At 43.0% G+C, this 14,922-nt stretch overlaps 1 protein-coding gene across 2 annotated transcripts; it reads left to right on the top strand.

Annotated features, from left to right (window-relative positions):
• The first annotated feature begins 1,165 nt into the window (after positions 1–1,165).
• On the top strand, positions 1,166–13,742 carry rcor2 (REST corepressor 2). Of its 2 annotated transcripts, XM_010769666.1 has the most exons (12): positions 1,166–1,354; positions 2,907–2,990; positions 4,405–4,530; positions 9,142–9,198; positions 10,248–10,328; positions 10,628–10,680; positions 10,796–10,957; positions 11,064–11,188; positions 11,434–11,500; positions 11,695–11,934; positions 12,716–12,793; positions 13,032–13,742. In XM_010769666.1, exons 3-12 carry the CDS (start codon positions 4,407–4,409, stop codon positions 13,095–13,097), a joined length of 1,053 nt encoding a protein of 350 aa, XP_010767968.1. In that variant the 5' UTR covers positions 1,166–1,354; positions 2,907–2,990; positions 4,405–4,406; the 3' UTR covers positions 13,098–13,742. The 2 variants fall into 2 exon arrangements, with proteins under 2 accessions (XP_010767968.1, XP_010767969.1); XM_010769667.1 differs by lacking the exon at positions 2,907–2,990.
• Positions 13,743–14,922: the final 1,180 nt, after the last annotated feature.

Here is a 14,922-nt window from a genome sequence, read left to right as displayed (position 1 = left end):
TATAAGGGGAAGCAGACGAGGGAGGGGGAAGAAAGCACAGGAGTTAAACGGAAGGGGAGAAAGCAGGGAGGCAAGGGGAGAGGAAGAGGAAGAGGGGCATGGGGTGAGAGAGAGAGGAAACACGAGGAGGAGGAGGAGGAGGAGGAGGAGGAGGAGGAGAATTAGGGCAGACATTCAGGGAGGAAGAGGAGAGAAAGTATTGAAGAAGGAGATGACAGAGGGAAATGAATAAGTAAGTAAAGGGAGAAGAAGAAGACAGATAGAGGAGGTGCAGAAAGGAGCAGGGACAGGGGGGGAACAAAGAGAAGAGGGAGATGTGGAGGAGGAGGCAGTGATGCCAAAGAGAGAGTAGATAGAAAGCTGGAGGAGTGTGTAACAGGCTGTTACATGTCAGCAGCAGGATGTGTGTGTGTGTGTGTGTGTGTGTGTGTGTGTGTGTGTGTGTGTGTTTGATTGATTGGCAGCATCAGGTGTGAAAGATCCTGCACAGATATCAGTAAAACAATCACACACACACATCCACCTGTGCACGTACACACACGTACGGGAAACACTAGGAAGAACTCTTTTGAATTGTTCGACATTTTAAATATAAATAAATAATGTGTATTAAGGTGTATTCATCTGAGTAATAGTCAGGACTCTGTCTCTCACATACTTAAACACACAAGGTTCAATCGTACCCCGGTCTCCTGCCCCTTTTCTCTCCACCATGCATACATCAGTACAAGTCTGGACAGCCTGCCTCAGCACACGGATGCACAGCTGACGAATCCCTCCGCCGACACACTGGCAAGTAGTCCTTAATTTATGGGATTTTGAAAGATTGCAGATTAAGAATCATTCAAAAACTACTTCTGATGATTTATAACGCATTATAAACTGTGTTCTATAATTAAAACTGTGCATCATTATCATATAAACGGGTTGGACTGTATGCCGTTTTAAAGGATATTTGTTATCAGCACGATATGTTGGTTAATATTTCGTGTCAATTTACACATGTATGGCAACACAATCTAAAATTGAGAATAGGCTTCATTTAATAGTTTTGGAGGACTACTTTTTGTCAATCCAAACGGCTGGTTGTGGTTGGGAGAGGCGAACGCATCAAGGCGGATGTCCACCTTACTTTTCCCCGGGTGTTGTCCGTCTCCCCGACGCACACTCACGGCTGCTTCCATCTATCCATGCAGTTCACTTCATTGTACTGGCTCCTCTCATCAATTAGGCGATAATTAAGCCTTTTTAGATGCGATAATTGTATTTAAGCGCTTCGAAGAGGAATATAAACTGTGAACAGAGGCGCAGATAAGTTTTGAGTACGAGGAGAGCGGAGAGAAACGAAACACAGGTAGGAGAGCGACTGCTATCTCGACTTCCAACTATTATCGTTACTAATGTAACGCGAGGGTACTAGCCGCAAGCTAACTGGCTAACGTTAGCATCCCGACGACCAACTAGACTTCAGGTTGCACTTTAGTGAGAGAGGGAGGCAAATATCGCCTGGTTTTTATTGTTTGACCTCCAAAAATTACTCGGGACCGTTCAAACTACTAAACATCCCGAAAGAGACCGACAACTCGAGTTATAATAATACGGAGAGCGAGTTTTCACTCCAGCAGACAGTAGCGTCAGGAGTAGTAACAGCAACGTAAGCGTGCGGAAAACAAAAGGACTTCACATGACTGCTCCGTTAAGATGGGGAAATGTCTTCAGCTAGCACACCTGGCTCCATTAGAGCACCAGGTGCTAACCCACCACCTCATATGTTTGGTTTAGTAACACATTAACTAATTTATAGTTAACCAACATGTATACTTAATAAAGGAGTCCCCATACTATTATGTTGGTGTTGCCTACTTTAAAACAAATAACAACACTAGATGAAAAACGTACTAATTATATCTACGAGCATATTAATTGTCACGTTAGAAGCGCCAAGATTGTCAATACGAGTCCAAAATGATACATCAATAAGATAGTAAACATTTACACATTTATGATGTATAGAAAAAAACACTTGTTAAAATGATTTACTAAGTATAAGCAGGTGGTTGAGCAATACTTGACTACACCCTGTATGGTGGGGTTGGCTGTTATGTATTATAGATTTATATCATATAACTGTTGTCAAAGGTCGAGGCTATAGTAGCAGTGTTTGAGGCTACCACCCCCCCCCCGAAAGTAACTCTTTGAAAGTGAACAGAGGCGGGATTATAGCTTCATCTTCGAATCCTCTGTTGCTTTAGTTTAATCGATGCGTCAAAATTAAATCCATCGAGTTAGATGTAAATAAATAGGGCTATGTTTATGTTTGATGCCTTGAGTTTGCAGTGAAGTTAAGGGGACAGCTGTTGTAGTGTCGGGGGGCCACCGGCAGCCGCGACAGACAAAGACTCCCAGAGAGCCTCAGACACTTGTATTGTCTAGCGGAGTTTGCTAGATGTGAATGAATCTGCCCCTCACCCTCTGCAGAGGAGCCATAACTACTCATGTTTTATCTGGAGAATGGGGGAATAAGTTCATGATATCGCCCATATGGCATGCCCGTGCTTTGTTCTAGTTGAAGTTAGGTAAACAGGAGTTGATGATGGGATAGAGGACAGCAAGTATAAGACTCGTTATGCTGCGATCTGTGAGTGATATCGCTCATTGTTTTGTAACCGCACTGTGTTGTGTACCAGGAGGGAGGGAGTTTAGTTGGGTTACTTTCTGTGTCCCGAGTTGACCGTCTAGTCTTTGTGCTGCTGTGAGTCTCACTGCCCGGAGATACATAGAAAAACGAGGCTTGGCCACGTAATAATATAGCACTGACTGTGGGTGACACTCAAAATAAGAGTCCTCTCCACACTGGAGGGCTCATGTTATTTATGGCTCGTTTTTTCTTTCACTTTGTTTTGCAGATGCTTCTACTTGTCTGTTGGGCTGTTTGCTCAGCATGTATGAGGAGGAGCTCCATCAAGTAGTTGATAAATAAACAGCAAAAAGTATGTAACTATTTTGTTAATGGACTTATTGTTCAACTAATTCTTAATACAAGACATAATCTGAACATTCTGTTATAATAAACCTCTTGTATATACATTTTCTTATGTTCTCTGCTTATATATAGCTTTATAGGATTTTAAAAAAACAACAAATGTAAATGAATTCCCCTCGACTATGAGAAGCTGGGACATGAGATGGACATTTCCCACTGTATTTCTGCAGTTTTATCTATAAGAATATAACTGTTGGATGCAACTCTACATATGAGCATCACCATGGTTTGTGATGTGTCAAAACAGTGTTTAGTGCTGAAACTAATAATATTTGCAACTAACTATTTTCTCAATTAATCATTCGGTTCGTCAGATGGTTACAGTAATGCACCCTACAGATCTGCCAAATCAATATCACTGGTACTTACTCGGAGACCTTAGGTTGATTGGATAATGGCCATACTGGACTGATTCTCATTAAATAAAGCTTCTCTGCAAGTCTGTTTTTATTTACTTGGTTATGGTGGTCTGCCTGCTCATATTTGATTGCCACACTAAACCCTAACATCCTGTTACCTTATATAAAAATGATCCCACATGGTCAGGTATACAGACATTACATTGGTAAAAGAGAGCACTGGAATGTGAGCTCAAGTGTTTCTTAATGGTCTGGGGCACTAAATAGCCCTGTGTTCTGTTTGTGGGTGGTGCAGCAGCATCTTCTTAATTAACTGGAGTAATGAAGGAGGACGTGAGTTCATCAGTTTGAGTCCTGTGTTGAACAACAACAAGGGCCTCTGGATTGTGTGTTGAGGTTCCTTGAAGGTCAATATTGTGAGAGAAGATCAGAACGAGAGCAGAAATGTAGCCAACAAACCAATGGCCCATTCATCACCTTACGTCCCATATAACTAATCACACTGGAAGCACATTTTTGATTAGTGAGACACCAAGATAAGAGCCTGATCAAACCACAAATGTAAATTAGTCTGAAAATTAGTCTTAATTTTTTTATTTCCAATGAGCATTACTTGAAATGTTCAGCCCTAGTTTTCAGGCAACCAAGTTCTATCGACTGATGAAAATGAGGGTTTCTGGGAGAGTTGTTGAGTGTGAACATGTTCTCATACAGTAAAGTTATGTTGGGAAATAAACTCTGCTGAAGGGAAAATTATGGGATTGCTTCCAATGTAGCAACATAAGGTGCTGTTCTACGTTACAAGAGTGATTAAGGCTTTATAGGGTTTCAAGTGAAATCCTATCGCAGCCAAATATCTGCCAAGTGATGCAAGTGATATTTTTATGGGAGATTGCATCACATGTAAGACAGAAATGGGTTTTGGTTGATGAACGGTGTTCTGTACGTGCCATCATTCCATATTCAGGGTGTGTGTGTGTGTGTGTGTGTGTGTTGTTGCAGCCATGCCCTCAGTGATGGAGCGCTCGGGGTCCGGGGTCCTGTCCAGGAGCAGAGCCAAGACCGTCACCAATGGCAACAGCCTACCACACTCTGAAGAGGAGAGCAGTGACGAAGAGCATGCTCATGGTACAACACACAGAAACACTAAAAATTATTATAATCTACTGTTTTAACCTGAATTTAATGGGGGGGGGGGGGTTTACTTCATATTGTTTGAAATGTTGTTGTATTAGGTATCCATAGTGAGTGTATTACCTAGTGGATGACACCCCTCTTTCAGAGAGCAGACGGGAATGCTAGAGCAGATATGAAGCAATGAACTGTAGTGGATAAGGGCTGCAGCCAAACTTTAATTTACCGTCAGACAGCCCTTTCAGACAAGACCTGAAGAGGCAGTTTAAAGGCAAGTGGAGAACATATTTTAAATAAAGCATACAATGATTTAAATTTACATTTGGGTGCTGCCAGATTCCATAGAAGTACATTGCTTAGCTTTTGTGCTGGTAGTCCTGTGTGTCTTTCCAAACTGGGTGCATGCCGACCACCATCTCCTTTAATTAAAACACTGATGGCTGATAAGTACTGAATACAACCCAACAGACATCCGAGCTATCCCTTCCATTACTGCGATTAAGTTTATTGTGTAATATGTATAACAGTTGACATTTCCATTGTGCAGATACATAAAGTCAGCTGTTGGGTTGCACTGCTGCAGAGCTTCTTCAGTGCCTGCACACTGCTTTCCTCTGTCCTCCTCTCCTCCTCTCCTCCACCCCTTCCCACACTCTTCCATCATCTGCCCACATCCATCTTTCATTCCTTCATTCCTCCTTCACACAATGGCTGCTCATGATCTTTGCATGTTCAGTTATCTCACTAGAGACATGTACTCGAGATATCTTTATAGATCAAACCGTTAAACTGGAGTAGTTGGGGAGCGATTTAAAAGGCTCCCAGTTTTCTGCTGTTGATGTAGGTCTGAGACTTTGCATCAAAAGCCACCATCCCTAATAAAATGTTTCCTAATTTCTTGCCTCCTTTTATGCCCCTTCTTCCTTTCCTTCAATCCAATCTGCTTTACTCTTGCCCTTCCTGTCTCCTCCCATTCCTTACCATGTACTCCAGTTTCTATCTTCCCTCACTCCACCCTTCCTGTCCTCTCTCCTGAGGAAACGGTAATCTGTCCTCCTCCTCAGCTGCTGGCCTGCCTCTCTCATAGTCTCTCTTCACTCCTTGCCTTTACCCTCTTTACCACAGCACTAATGAATTAATATCTGCCATCCGCTGTCGTTCATCCCTCTCTCTTCCCCCCTATCTGTCACTTAGTGGTAAATATGTTTTAATCAGGGGTCGGCAACAGGCGGACCTCGATCCGGACCCAGACACTGACCTATACGGACCCGGACCTATAATCAATACATTAATAGGGGATTTCAATTTTGACGGGGCGATTCTATTTTAACCGCTGCCAACAGGGGGCGAAAGAGACGAGTGAGCGATACAGGGAGAGAAACACAAGAAGAGACGACAGAGCGGCAGAGAGAAGCGGAGAGGAAAGTAAGTGAAGAGAATAATTAGCGATACAGGGAGAGGAGAGTGAACAGGCGCATGGGCGGCGCCAGGATGTTTTTGCTGCAGTAGCTCAGCAGTTGCTATATGACAGCACGGCGTTGCTAGTTAATTCAAAAATAAATAAACAAAAAATACCAGTGGGCCAAGCACGAGACTGTTCATATTGTAGCGTTCACCGCTATTCAAAATCACAGATCACTTGAGCCTTCAATGTCGAAAACGTTCTCTTTATTTTTCTGGTATTGACGGCCACAGCCACGCCTTACAGAGCCAATCAATAGTATAACACTCATTATGACTTTTCCCACAACACAACTCCTACCGTCTCGTACTCCCTCCACACACACACCGAAAACGCACACACACCTGGAAGGGGCGGTCTCTCCCTAACTCCCACCAACAACATTGCCTAAATAACTTTACAAATGTACTAAACTGTGCACATCTGATAACTGAAATAACTATTAACTTGGACACGCTAGAATATTATTATTAATATTTACATTAAAACATTTATAACATTACTTTGCAAGGTAAGCACAACCAAAATTAGTTTGTAAAAGCAGAATTTGAACACTGTTTCCGGAAAATATTTTTGTATAATACCATTACACCCTAAGCGTACAAGTACACAATAGCGATCGTTCACTGTTTCAACTGGCATGCTGTGGCATTTAACCTCATCACCACACCGCAAACAGACCACACGCACACACACACACACACACACACACACACACACACACACACACACACACAGAGATAGCAGGGTTGTCCGGCTGGAGATCGCGGTCGTTTACGCTGACTTGTGAGAAATCTTTCCATTTTCGATCTGTGTTCACATACTGAGAATTATAACAACATTAGCCAAGTAACAGTTTGCGCTTTAACTTACAAAGACCCCAGATAGATCTTGCGAAAATGTGTATAAAAATATATTGATACATTTTCATAACAAAACAATGGGGTTGCTAAGCCGTTGCTAGGCCAATTGTTGGAGTTGCTATAGCAACTCCAAGCTACCCCCTGGCGCCTGGTATTAAAGAATGAAATATAAATGTTCCATACCTTCAGAATCCTGCAGTCTGTCTGTTATTGCAGTACTGCTGTTTTAATGTGTTTGTCAGTTTATGCAGTCAAATGTCAAACTGCAAATGGCTTTATGAGAGTCCACTGAAGCACAGGTTGTTTCCATAAAGGAACATTTACTGCGTTACATACTGTATGCCTTGTCAGAAATAAACAGACATAATGGTACCAGGAAGCTGTTTTATAAAAGCCACATCTGTAGCTTCTGAAATCGAAACACACATTTATTCATCTCCATGCTTTCAATGACACACTCGATAGCCAACACACTCTCACTCCATAATCGTCCAGGAGCGACGTTTGGTCAGGGTCCCGTGGCGTGCAGTTGTGACGCTCCTAGGCTCCTTCAGCTTCATAAAGGGACGCAAATAGCTTTCAACTGATTGCAATGTATTCCCATCTACTGCGGGATTTGACGCTCATGGAAGCACGGCATTCGTTTGTGTCGGCTGCCCTTAAAGGCAATGTGAGCGTCCATTCCCATTGGATAACGGAGAATTGTACACCCGGAAGTAAGTATTCCCCTTACTGTCGATTGATTTTACAGTGATATCTGCACTACTCATCGACTAAAAAACACCAGATTATCCTTGTTAATTACACAACATTGATTGGTTTAAATTGTGTGCAATTGTTTTTATATTTTCCCCCTTCGATTCGGAGAAACAAATNGTGAACAGAATAATTAGCGATACAGGGAGCGGAGAGGAGAGTGAACGGGCGTGTTAGCAGCAGACAGGGAGAGACAAATAATTACACATGGCGCTCTCCAAGAAGAGGAAAGTGGACAGTGAGAACAGAGATTTTAACCCTGAGTGGACTCATTCATGTTCATCCTGCCCACTGGGAGCACAGAACCAGTGTGTCTCATTTGTTCAGAGATCGTGGCGCTCATTAAAAGTGCCAAAACGCCACAATGAGACAAAACAGAAAGTGTTTGACCAAACATTCCCTCAAGTTAGAACTGAGGTCCCAAAAAATAAGCAGTCTCAGAGCCCGATATGATCAGTCCACCATTATCAAAATTAAAACTAAATATCGTTCCAGGCAGGCTATGCGAGGCTAACCAATGAGCACCTGCATGTGTATGAGAATGGCCCTGACACCATTTCAGCCCAGATTTAAACTCCTGGCAGGGCAAGCTTGAACTCAATTCTCGCACTGAATTTAAAAAAAGTGAGTGAGCGACTGCAATATAAGAGGGAAAGAAAGAGAAACTTTAAAACTGTTCAATTGTTATGATGTGTAAAGATTGATATTGTTCTACAATCGTCTGAAACTGTTAAGTCATGATGTGAAACGGTTAACAAAGAAAAAGGGAAACTCAAGCTGCTGCTACACTTTATTTTATTTATCTAAAATGAAGCACTTTAAGATGCACATGTTTTCAAAAGCTATTTTATTTATTTTCTCTTTTATTTTTAAATGCAGCCCGAGAGGAACATTACACATATCCACAGTATTTACTGTATATCTGTAGAGTTCAATGTTAATTGACAATAAATATTGTTGTTTTTGAATTGTACTTTCTCTATTTGATTGGCAGTCAGTTGTTGATAACATGCATATGCTGATAAAGCTACAAGTCACTTCAATATATATCACACTAATTCAGGAAGCAAGTTAGACATTTTGATGTTCCGGACCTTTGCATGGGGAGATTTTCTCTAACTGGACCTCGTTGAATTTTAGTTGAATACCCCTGCTTTAAATTGAGCATTATCATGCATTAAACTATTTATCAAGACATATGCTAGCACTATTTCCATATGAACTTCTTGTTCAAAGAGACAGATTATATGATCTCATTCAAATGTTTCTGCTATCCTGGTTGAACCAAACTGATCGAAACACAAATGTTTAGAGTACATATTGTTAATGGCATCAGACTGACCAACAACTATGGTTAGGACATTCCTAATTTACTAATAATGTTAATGTTTTTCTAATGATAGAGTATATCTAGCTCTGCAACTTCTTAAAACATCTACAGGAATAATTGTCCCCATCCGCTACTATCTCTACTTCCTTCTGGGCAAAAAGAAACTGATATTCTTCTTGTGTCTCTCTCTGCAGACAGTATGATCCGAGTGGGAGGAGACTACCAGGCTCAGATACCAGAGTTCAAACCAGGTAAGCTGAAAGAGGGAAGCACGAGAGAGAGGGAGGGAGGAAATCAGGGCTGAGTAGTAGGAGAAATAGAGGTGAGGAATGAAGGGAATGCTGATGAGGAGCGAAATGAAGGTCAGATGACCAGTTAGTGTCCGTCCTTTTGCATGTGTTTGCCCTTGCTCAGTAATGGAAATTCAATGTGGATTGACAGGTTAACATAGAAGGTGGGTAAGGAAGGGTTGAACCCAATAATGCAAACGTCTTTGAAGGGGTTTGCTTTGCAGTGTTCAAACCCTTTATTTGATTTACTTATAGAACATTGTAGTGATATTAACTCTAGGGAAATGTGGCTTATTATCACATCCTGATTCATTGTATGATCAGTAGAGCAGACGAGGGAGAAGCAGCAAACCATCCTCCAGTTTAATGTCTTTTTGGAAAACACAGGTGTTGAATTCCCAAAGCGGCTGACATGCCACCCGCTTGTGCTCTTCTTTCTTCCTGACGAAGATGGAGCCTAAACAGGAGAAATCATGCAAAGCAGAGGGAGAAAGAAAGTTAATATAAGGGTTGATAAGTAGACAATCAGTAATGTGCATCGTGTCTTTGCAACTCTTGAGTCGAGTGGACTGTGCTCATTAGTGATGTGCACCGTACTCACCTGTTATAAGAGCCAATCCTCACCAACCACCATGAAAAAATAATCAGCCACCAGAACCCGACCCAAACCACAAGGTTAGGACTGACACAAGCAGACAAGAGATAGAGACTTGTCTTAGTCATGTAACAAATGATCTTTCTGGTTGTTGGTCTACTATCAGTGTATATTTTAAAACCCAAATGAACCAAAGTCATTCCAGGTTGGTAAAGGCCTGTTTATAGGCCGGTAGATTGGTAAAACCATTCTAAAATGGCAGTTTCTTCAAACCGCTCTTGGTGTCAGCTTAAAAAAACAAACCTCTCGTTTAAGCATGGAGAAGGGAGGGAAAGAGATACACGTCTTTAAATGTCAAATGTGATCTACTTTTTGTAAAAACACAAAATGTCCTTGTTTGTTGTTTCTCTAACAGACAGTCCAAACCGCTTCAATGAGAAGGACCATAGGAGCATGTTGGTCTGGTGTCCCAGTGTCATGCTGTCTGATGCAATGTGTAAGACACACACACACACACGCACACACACCTTACCTCCTTCTCTAGTGCAAGCCTGTGACCTTCACTTTAATGGCTATTCGCTCACCAAAGAATAGCAATTACAAATCTCATTCTGTGTTTTCTCTGTCTCTCGCACTCTTTTCTTTCAAATTCTTTGTCTTCCCCTTTCTTTCTCTCTTTCATTAATTTAATATTTGTATCTATTTTCATTCTACCCCATCTATCACTGTATATGTCCTTCTTTTCATGATGCTTTTCCTCTATTAAACCTATGTTTCTTTCTCATCTTAATCCAGTGGACGAGTACATCCTAATGGCTAAAGAGAAACATGGATACAACATGGAGCAGGTACGTACGGCAGAGGAACATCTGAAAGTCTCTTTCTGCTCTCACTGCTTGTGTCTCTCTTGTTGTTCCTGTCCCTGCTTGCCTCACCCTGTCTCGGTCTTGTCTCTCCCCTCAGGCTCTAGGCATGTTGCTATGGCACAAACACGATGTGGAGCGCTCGCTTGCGGACCTGGCCAACTTCACCCCGTTCCCCGATGAGTGGACAGTGGAGGACAAAGTTCTGTTTGAGCAGGCCTTCAGCTTCCACGGCAAGAGCTTCCACCGCATCCAGCAGATGGTGAGAGACACACTTTATTCAGAGGTCTTTTTTTATTTTCAATGAATGTAAAAAATAAACAGACTGTGCTCTCTATTTATTATCTTATTACTGTGTTTGTGTGCAGCTTCCAGACAAGCTGATCTCCAGCCTGGTGAAATACTACTACAGCTGGAAGAAGACCAGGACCAGGACCTCCGTCATGGACCGAGCGGCCAGGAGGCTGGTCACCAAGAGAGAGAAAGAAGACAGGTGGGACACACCATGCACAAGTTCAGACAGTCCTCTGAGGAGTGACATTTACAAAGACACACAATGAGCATCCTGAAAAACAAGAGTCATGAATATTAATCACATGCTTTGATATTATTTCTTGTCATTTTCAGTCGACATTCTCAAGCATTTTAGAAATACTTGTGATGAAACCAGACATAGTTAAAATGTCAAGAAGTAGTTTAATCGCTGGTTGTTTGACTTGAATGTCTTTCTTCTTGCAGTAACGATGAGGTTGAGGAGGCAGAGCCCGGCAGTGACAGTGACTTTGAGATTGACACCAAGAAAGAGGTGGGCAATATAAAACTTAACAGAGGTTATTGGCTGTGTGTGGCATGCTTATGTCAACAATCTCTCTGTTTTTATTAGTCATGACTTGCCTGAGGCAAATCAATGCCTTCTGTCAGCAATTTCAACTTCATTTATTAAACATAAATCTAAAGCAGCCTTCCTGCATTGCCTGATTAACATTTGTGATTCCACAGGCGGTGAAACCAAACCCCAACAACAGCCACGCAGACAAGGCGGCCGCCAGCCGCTCGGGGCCGCTGAAGAAGGAGAACCTGGGGGCTCAGTACCGCTACCACCCGCTCAGAGCCCGCCGCCGGCCCCCCAAAGGCATGTACCTGGAGCAGGAGGACATCATGTCGGTGTCCGCCTCACACAACGCCGGGGTGCTGACCATACGGCAGCTGGACACACAGCTGGTGTCACTCAAGAGACAGGTATACACCGAGTCTGAGTAACCTGCCTTCTGTTGCATCTAATGTCATCAGTGTGTATGAATGTTTTAAAGCAACATTCAAATAGTCGCACAGCAAGTGAATCTTCATTGCATTTCCCTGTATTTCTGTACAGTTGCAGATAAAGATTATGACATGCAAATGTTATACGTTTTATACTAATTGTGGAGTTTGTTCGCAAAATGAGTTTGCGTACAGAGCACGTATCTGTAATGACACGGCGGTCTAGCAGAAATGTAACTGCACCATAAATGAAATGATAATACCGAAATACCAGCAAAATCAAACATGTCCCAATTAGATTGATGACATCCTAAAGCGTGAGGACACAACTTCAAAGCTTCATTTGAAAGCCTCTAAATAAATGTGTGAAAACAAACACTTGGTGTGGTGCAGCCACTGAGCTTCATGTATTTGTGTTTTGTTTTCAAACCTCAAATAGATTTGTGTCCATGTAGAGGAAGTTTTAGGGAACTCAAACCTGCATGAAAAGAGGAAAATGTAACCCCTCCTCCAAGGCTTTATGGTGCAACAGACAGTATATTAAATTATTTTTTCTGTGTCAAATGATAATGAATTCAGTCTCAGTGAGGGGTCACTTTGATTTGTACTGTTAGTCTTGCATTTGACAAGCAGCTCCAAACATTAGAAAATGAATTGCTCGTGACAGTAGACTATTCCTAAAGTGTAACTGCATGTTTTAAAGTGACAGAAGCCTTTTAGCGTTTAGGAATAAACCCCGCCCCTTCTCTTTCCTCCATAGGTCCAGTCCATCAAACAGAACAACAGTTGTTTGAAACAGGGTTTAAATGAGGGTGTGGCAAATTTAAAACCGTCCGAGGTAAGTTTCTTTTTGTACAGTTTTCTTTCTCCTTTACATCCATCCATCGCCTCTTCCTTCTCTCTCATGTCTTCACTCTGCCCTTCCTCGACTCCCTCCAGATATGATTTCCCCCCTGGTGGGACTGAGATTAGTCTAATCTGCCCTCTCCTCTCATGATGTCACTTTCACTCCTCTCTTGTTTTACCACCTCCCTCCCTCACTCTCTAATCTCTCCCCCTTCTCCTCTCGCCCTCAGACTGCCCCAAAGATGAACTCCCGTTGGACCACAGAGGAGCAGCTCCTGGCTGTGCAGGGTGAGTAGAGGCTGCAGCACCCCCCCATACTGAGATTCAGATTCCAGCTGTACTTTAAGTGAATTAAAGGAGAAGTAAAGCAGCTACTGTTCCAAATCAGTGTTCATTGCTTTTAGTCAATTAAAGACACAGTTGTCTCATAGAGGAGCCTTAGAAGTGGCTCATTCATTAGCAGAGGCATTTATTGTTGTTTGTCTCGGACACATAGCTGTGCACGCCTGGGCGTCCGTCTGCATCAATCGTGGGGAAAGTTCTGAATGATTGAATGAGATGCATTTAGTCAGAAAAACGGATTACTAGCTGAGCAGCTGCAGTCAGCCAGAGTGCCTTTGAGCAAAGCGTTAAACTGCAGCTGTGCAGAGCAAACAGAAGAAGAGACTCGTTTACATGCACTCTCACATTCCAATGTGGGTCAAGTTAAAAACCTATTTCTGTTGGGATAATCCAGATGTAGCATTTGTATGATAAGATGTGGGATATGTGGTTATTATTCCAGTTTTAAGAGCTTTTGTTGGACATTTGGAATATTATAACTTCTTTACGGCCGTTTGCAACACGGTCAACATTTCTGTTCAGAAGGAGGACAAAGCCTTCTCTAAAACGTTCTGAAAGCCTTGGACATTAAAGAGCATCTTGCAGGTTTTTATTTTTTCTACATTTATGCTTAAACTTGCTTGAAAATTACAATTAAAAAAGTGAATGTAGGATTTGATATGTTTTACGAGACATAAGGGTAGGAATTCAGAGGGAAAGGAGCAATTTTGAGCTCTGCTCTTAAAAACGGCTTTTTTTAAGGTCATACGTCAAACGCGTCACATTACATAACAAAGGGGAAACATCTCCGCTCTCTGACCGCGGGTATAGTTAGTAGTTGCGTTGAGTTGAGCGGTTGTGTTTTAAGGAGCTGGTATTTTTCGGTAGTTTTACATTGTATTTCACCATTTGTAATCATGGTGCAGTATTGTGTTTGTGCAGGTTGCACAAATACCAGCCTGTCAGGACATCGAGTCCACAGTAAAAAGGACCGGAGCTAGCGTTCGTTCCTGGGTGCGTTGTGCATCCACCTCCCTGCAGCACATACTCTCCACAGCTTTATCAGGAAACCGTATTACTTCTCTCTCCCCCCCTTCGCTGCTCTCTCTTTCTCCCCTCCGGTACACGGCACTGTAAGACGTAGTGTGGAGTTCTGTGTTGGCTGTACTGCTCCAGCCGTCTCCTTTGTGTTTGTTTGTTTCCCCCTGTCTGTGTTGTTTGCGTGGTGACTGTCACTCCTGGCTCCCGGCTCAACCTCCACTCACCTGCTGCAATCAGCTGTGCACCCTCCCCGACTACACACCTGCTTTCCATCAAGCCATTTACAACGGCATATCAACGGAGGCTCCACAACCTTTCTCCGCCAGATCGTCAAGTATCAGCCGTATCTCGCGTCTCTCCTCCGGTACACAGCACCGTAGTGTGGAGTTGCATTAGGTAACGCGAGATACGGNCCGCGGTGACCTCCTCCTCCACCCCCCCCACCGGGAGCTCCAGCCTCAGGGCCTCACCCCCCAGCTCCTCCTCGTCCTCCGCTGCAGGCCAGATGCCCCCGTCACTCGTCGGGCTCAAAGTGGAGCAGCCCAACTCGCACTGACACACACACACGCACTGACACACACGCACTGACACACACACACACACACTTCCGCCACCCTTTAACTCAATCACATGGCCACAGGATCCATCAAACACACTCGGGCGACATCACAGCTCTTAAAAAGCAGGAAGAGTGTGTGCCCCCCCCAGCCCCTTTACTGTACCAACAAACACCTACCTCCAGATCATCGCTCACGAGTG

This window comes from Notothenia coriiceps, unplaced genomic scaffold (genome assembly GCF_000735185.1).
Source record: "Notothenia coriiceps isolate Sejong01 unplaced genomic scaffold, NC01 NC01_scaffold00007584, whole genome shotgun sequence".
NCBI lineage: Eukaryota > Metazoa > Chordata > Actinopteri > Perciformes > Nototheniidae > Notothenia > Notothenia coriiceps.
Note: the sequence above shows the minus strand (reverse complement) of the source record. Positions and strands in the feature narration are given on the sequence as shown.

Coding starts and splice junctions, on each gene's coding strand:
- rcor2 (XM_010769667.1), top strand. CDS start 4,407: ATGCCCTCAGTGATGGAGCGCTCGGGGTCCGGGGTCCTGTCCAGGAGC. Junction 4,531..9,141: donor TGACGAAGAGCATGCTCATG/GTACAACACACA, acceptor CTCTCTCTGCAG/ACAGTATGATCCGAGTGGGA. Junction 10,681..10,795: donor ATGGATACAACATGGAGCAG/GTACGTACGGCA, acceptor CTCTCCCCTCAG/GCTCTAGGCATGTTGCTATG.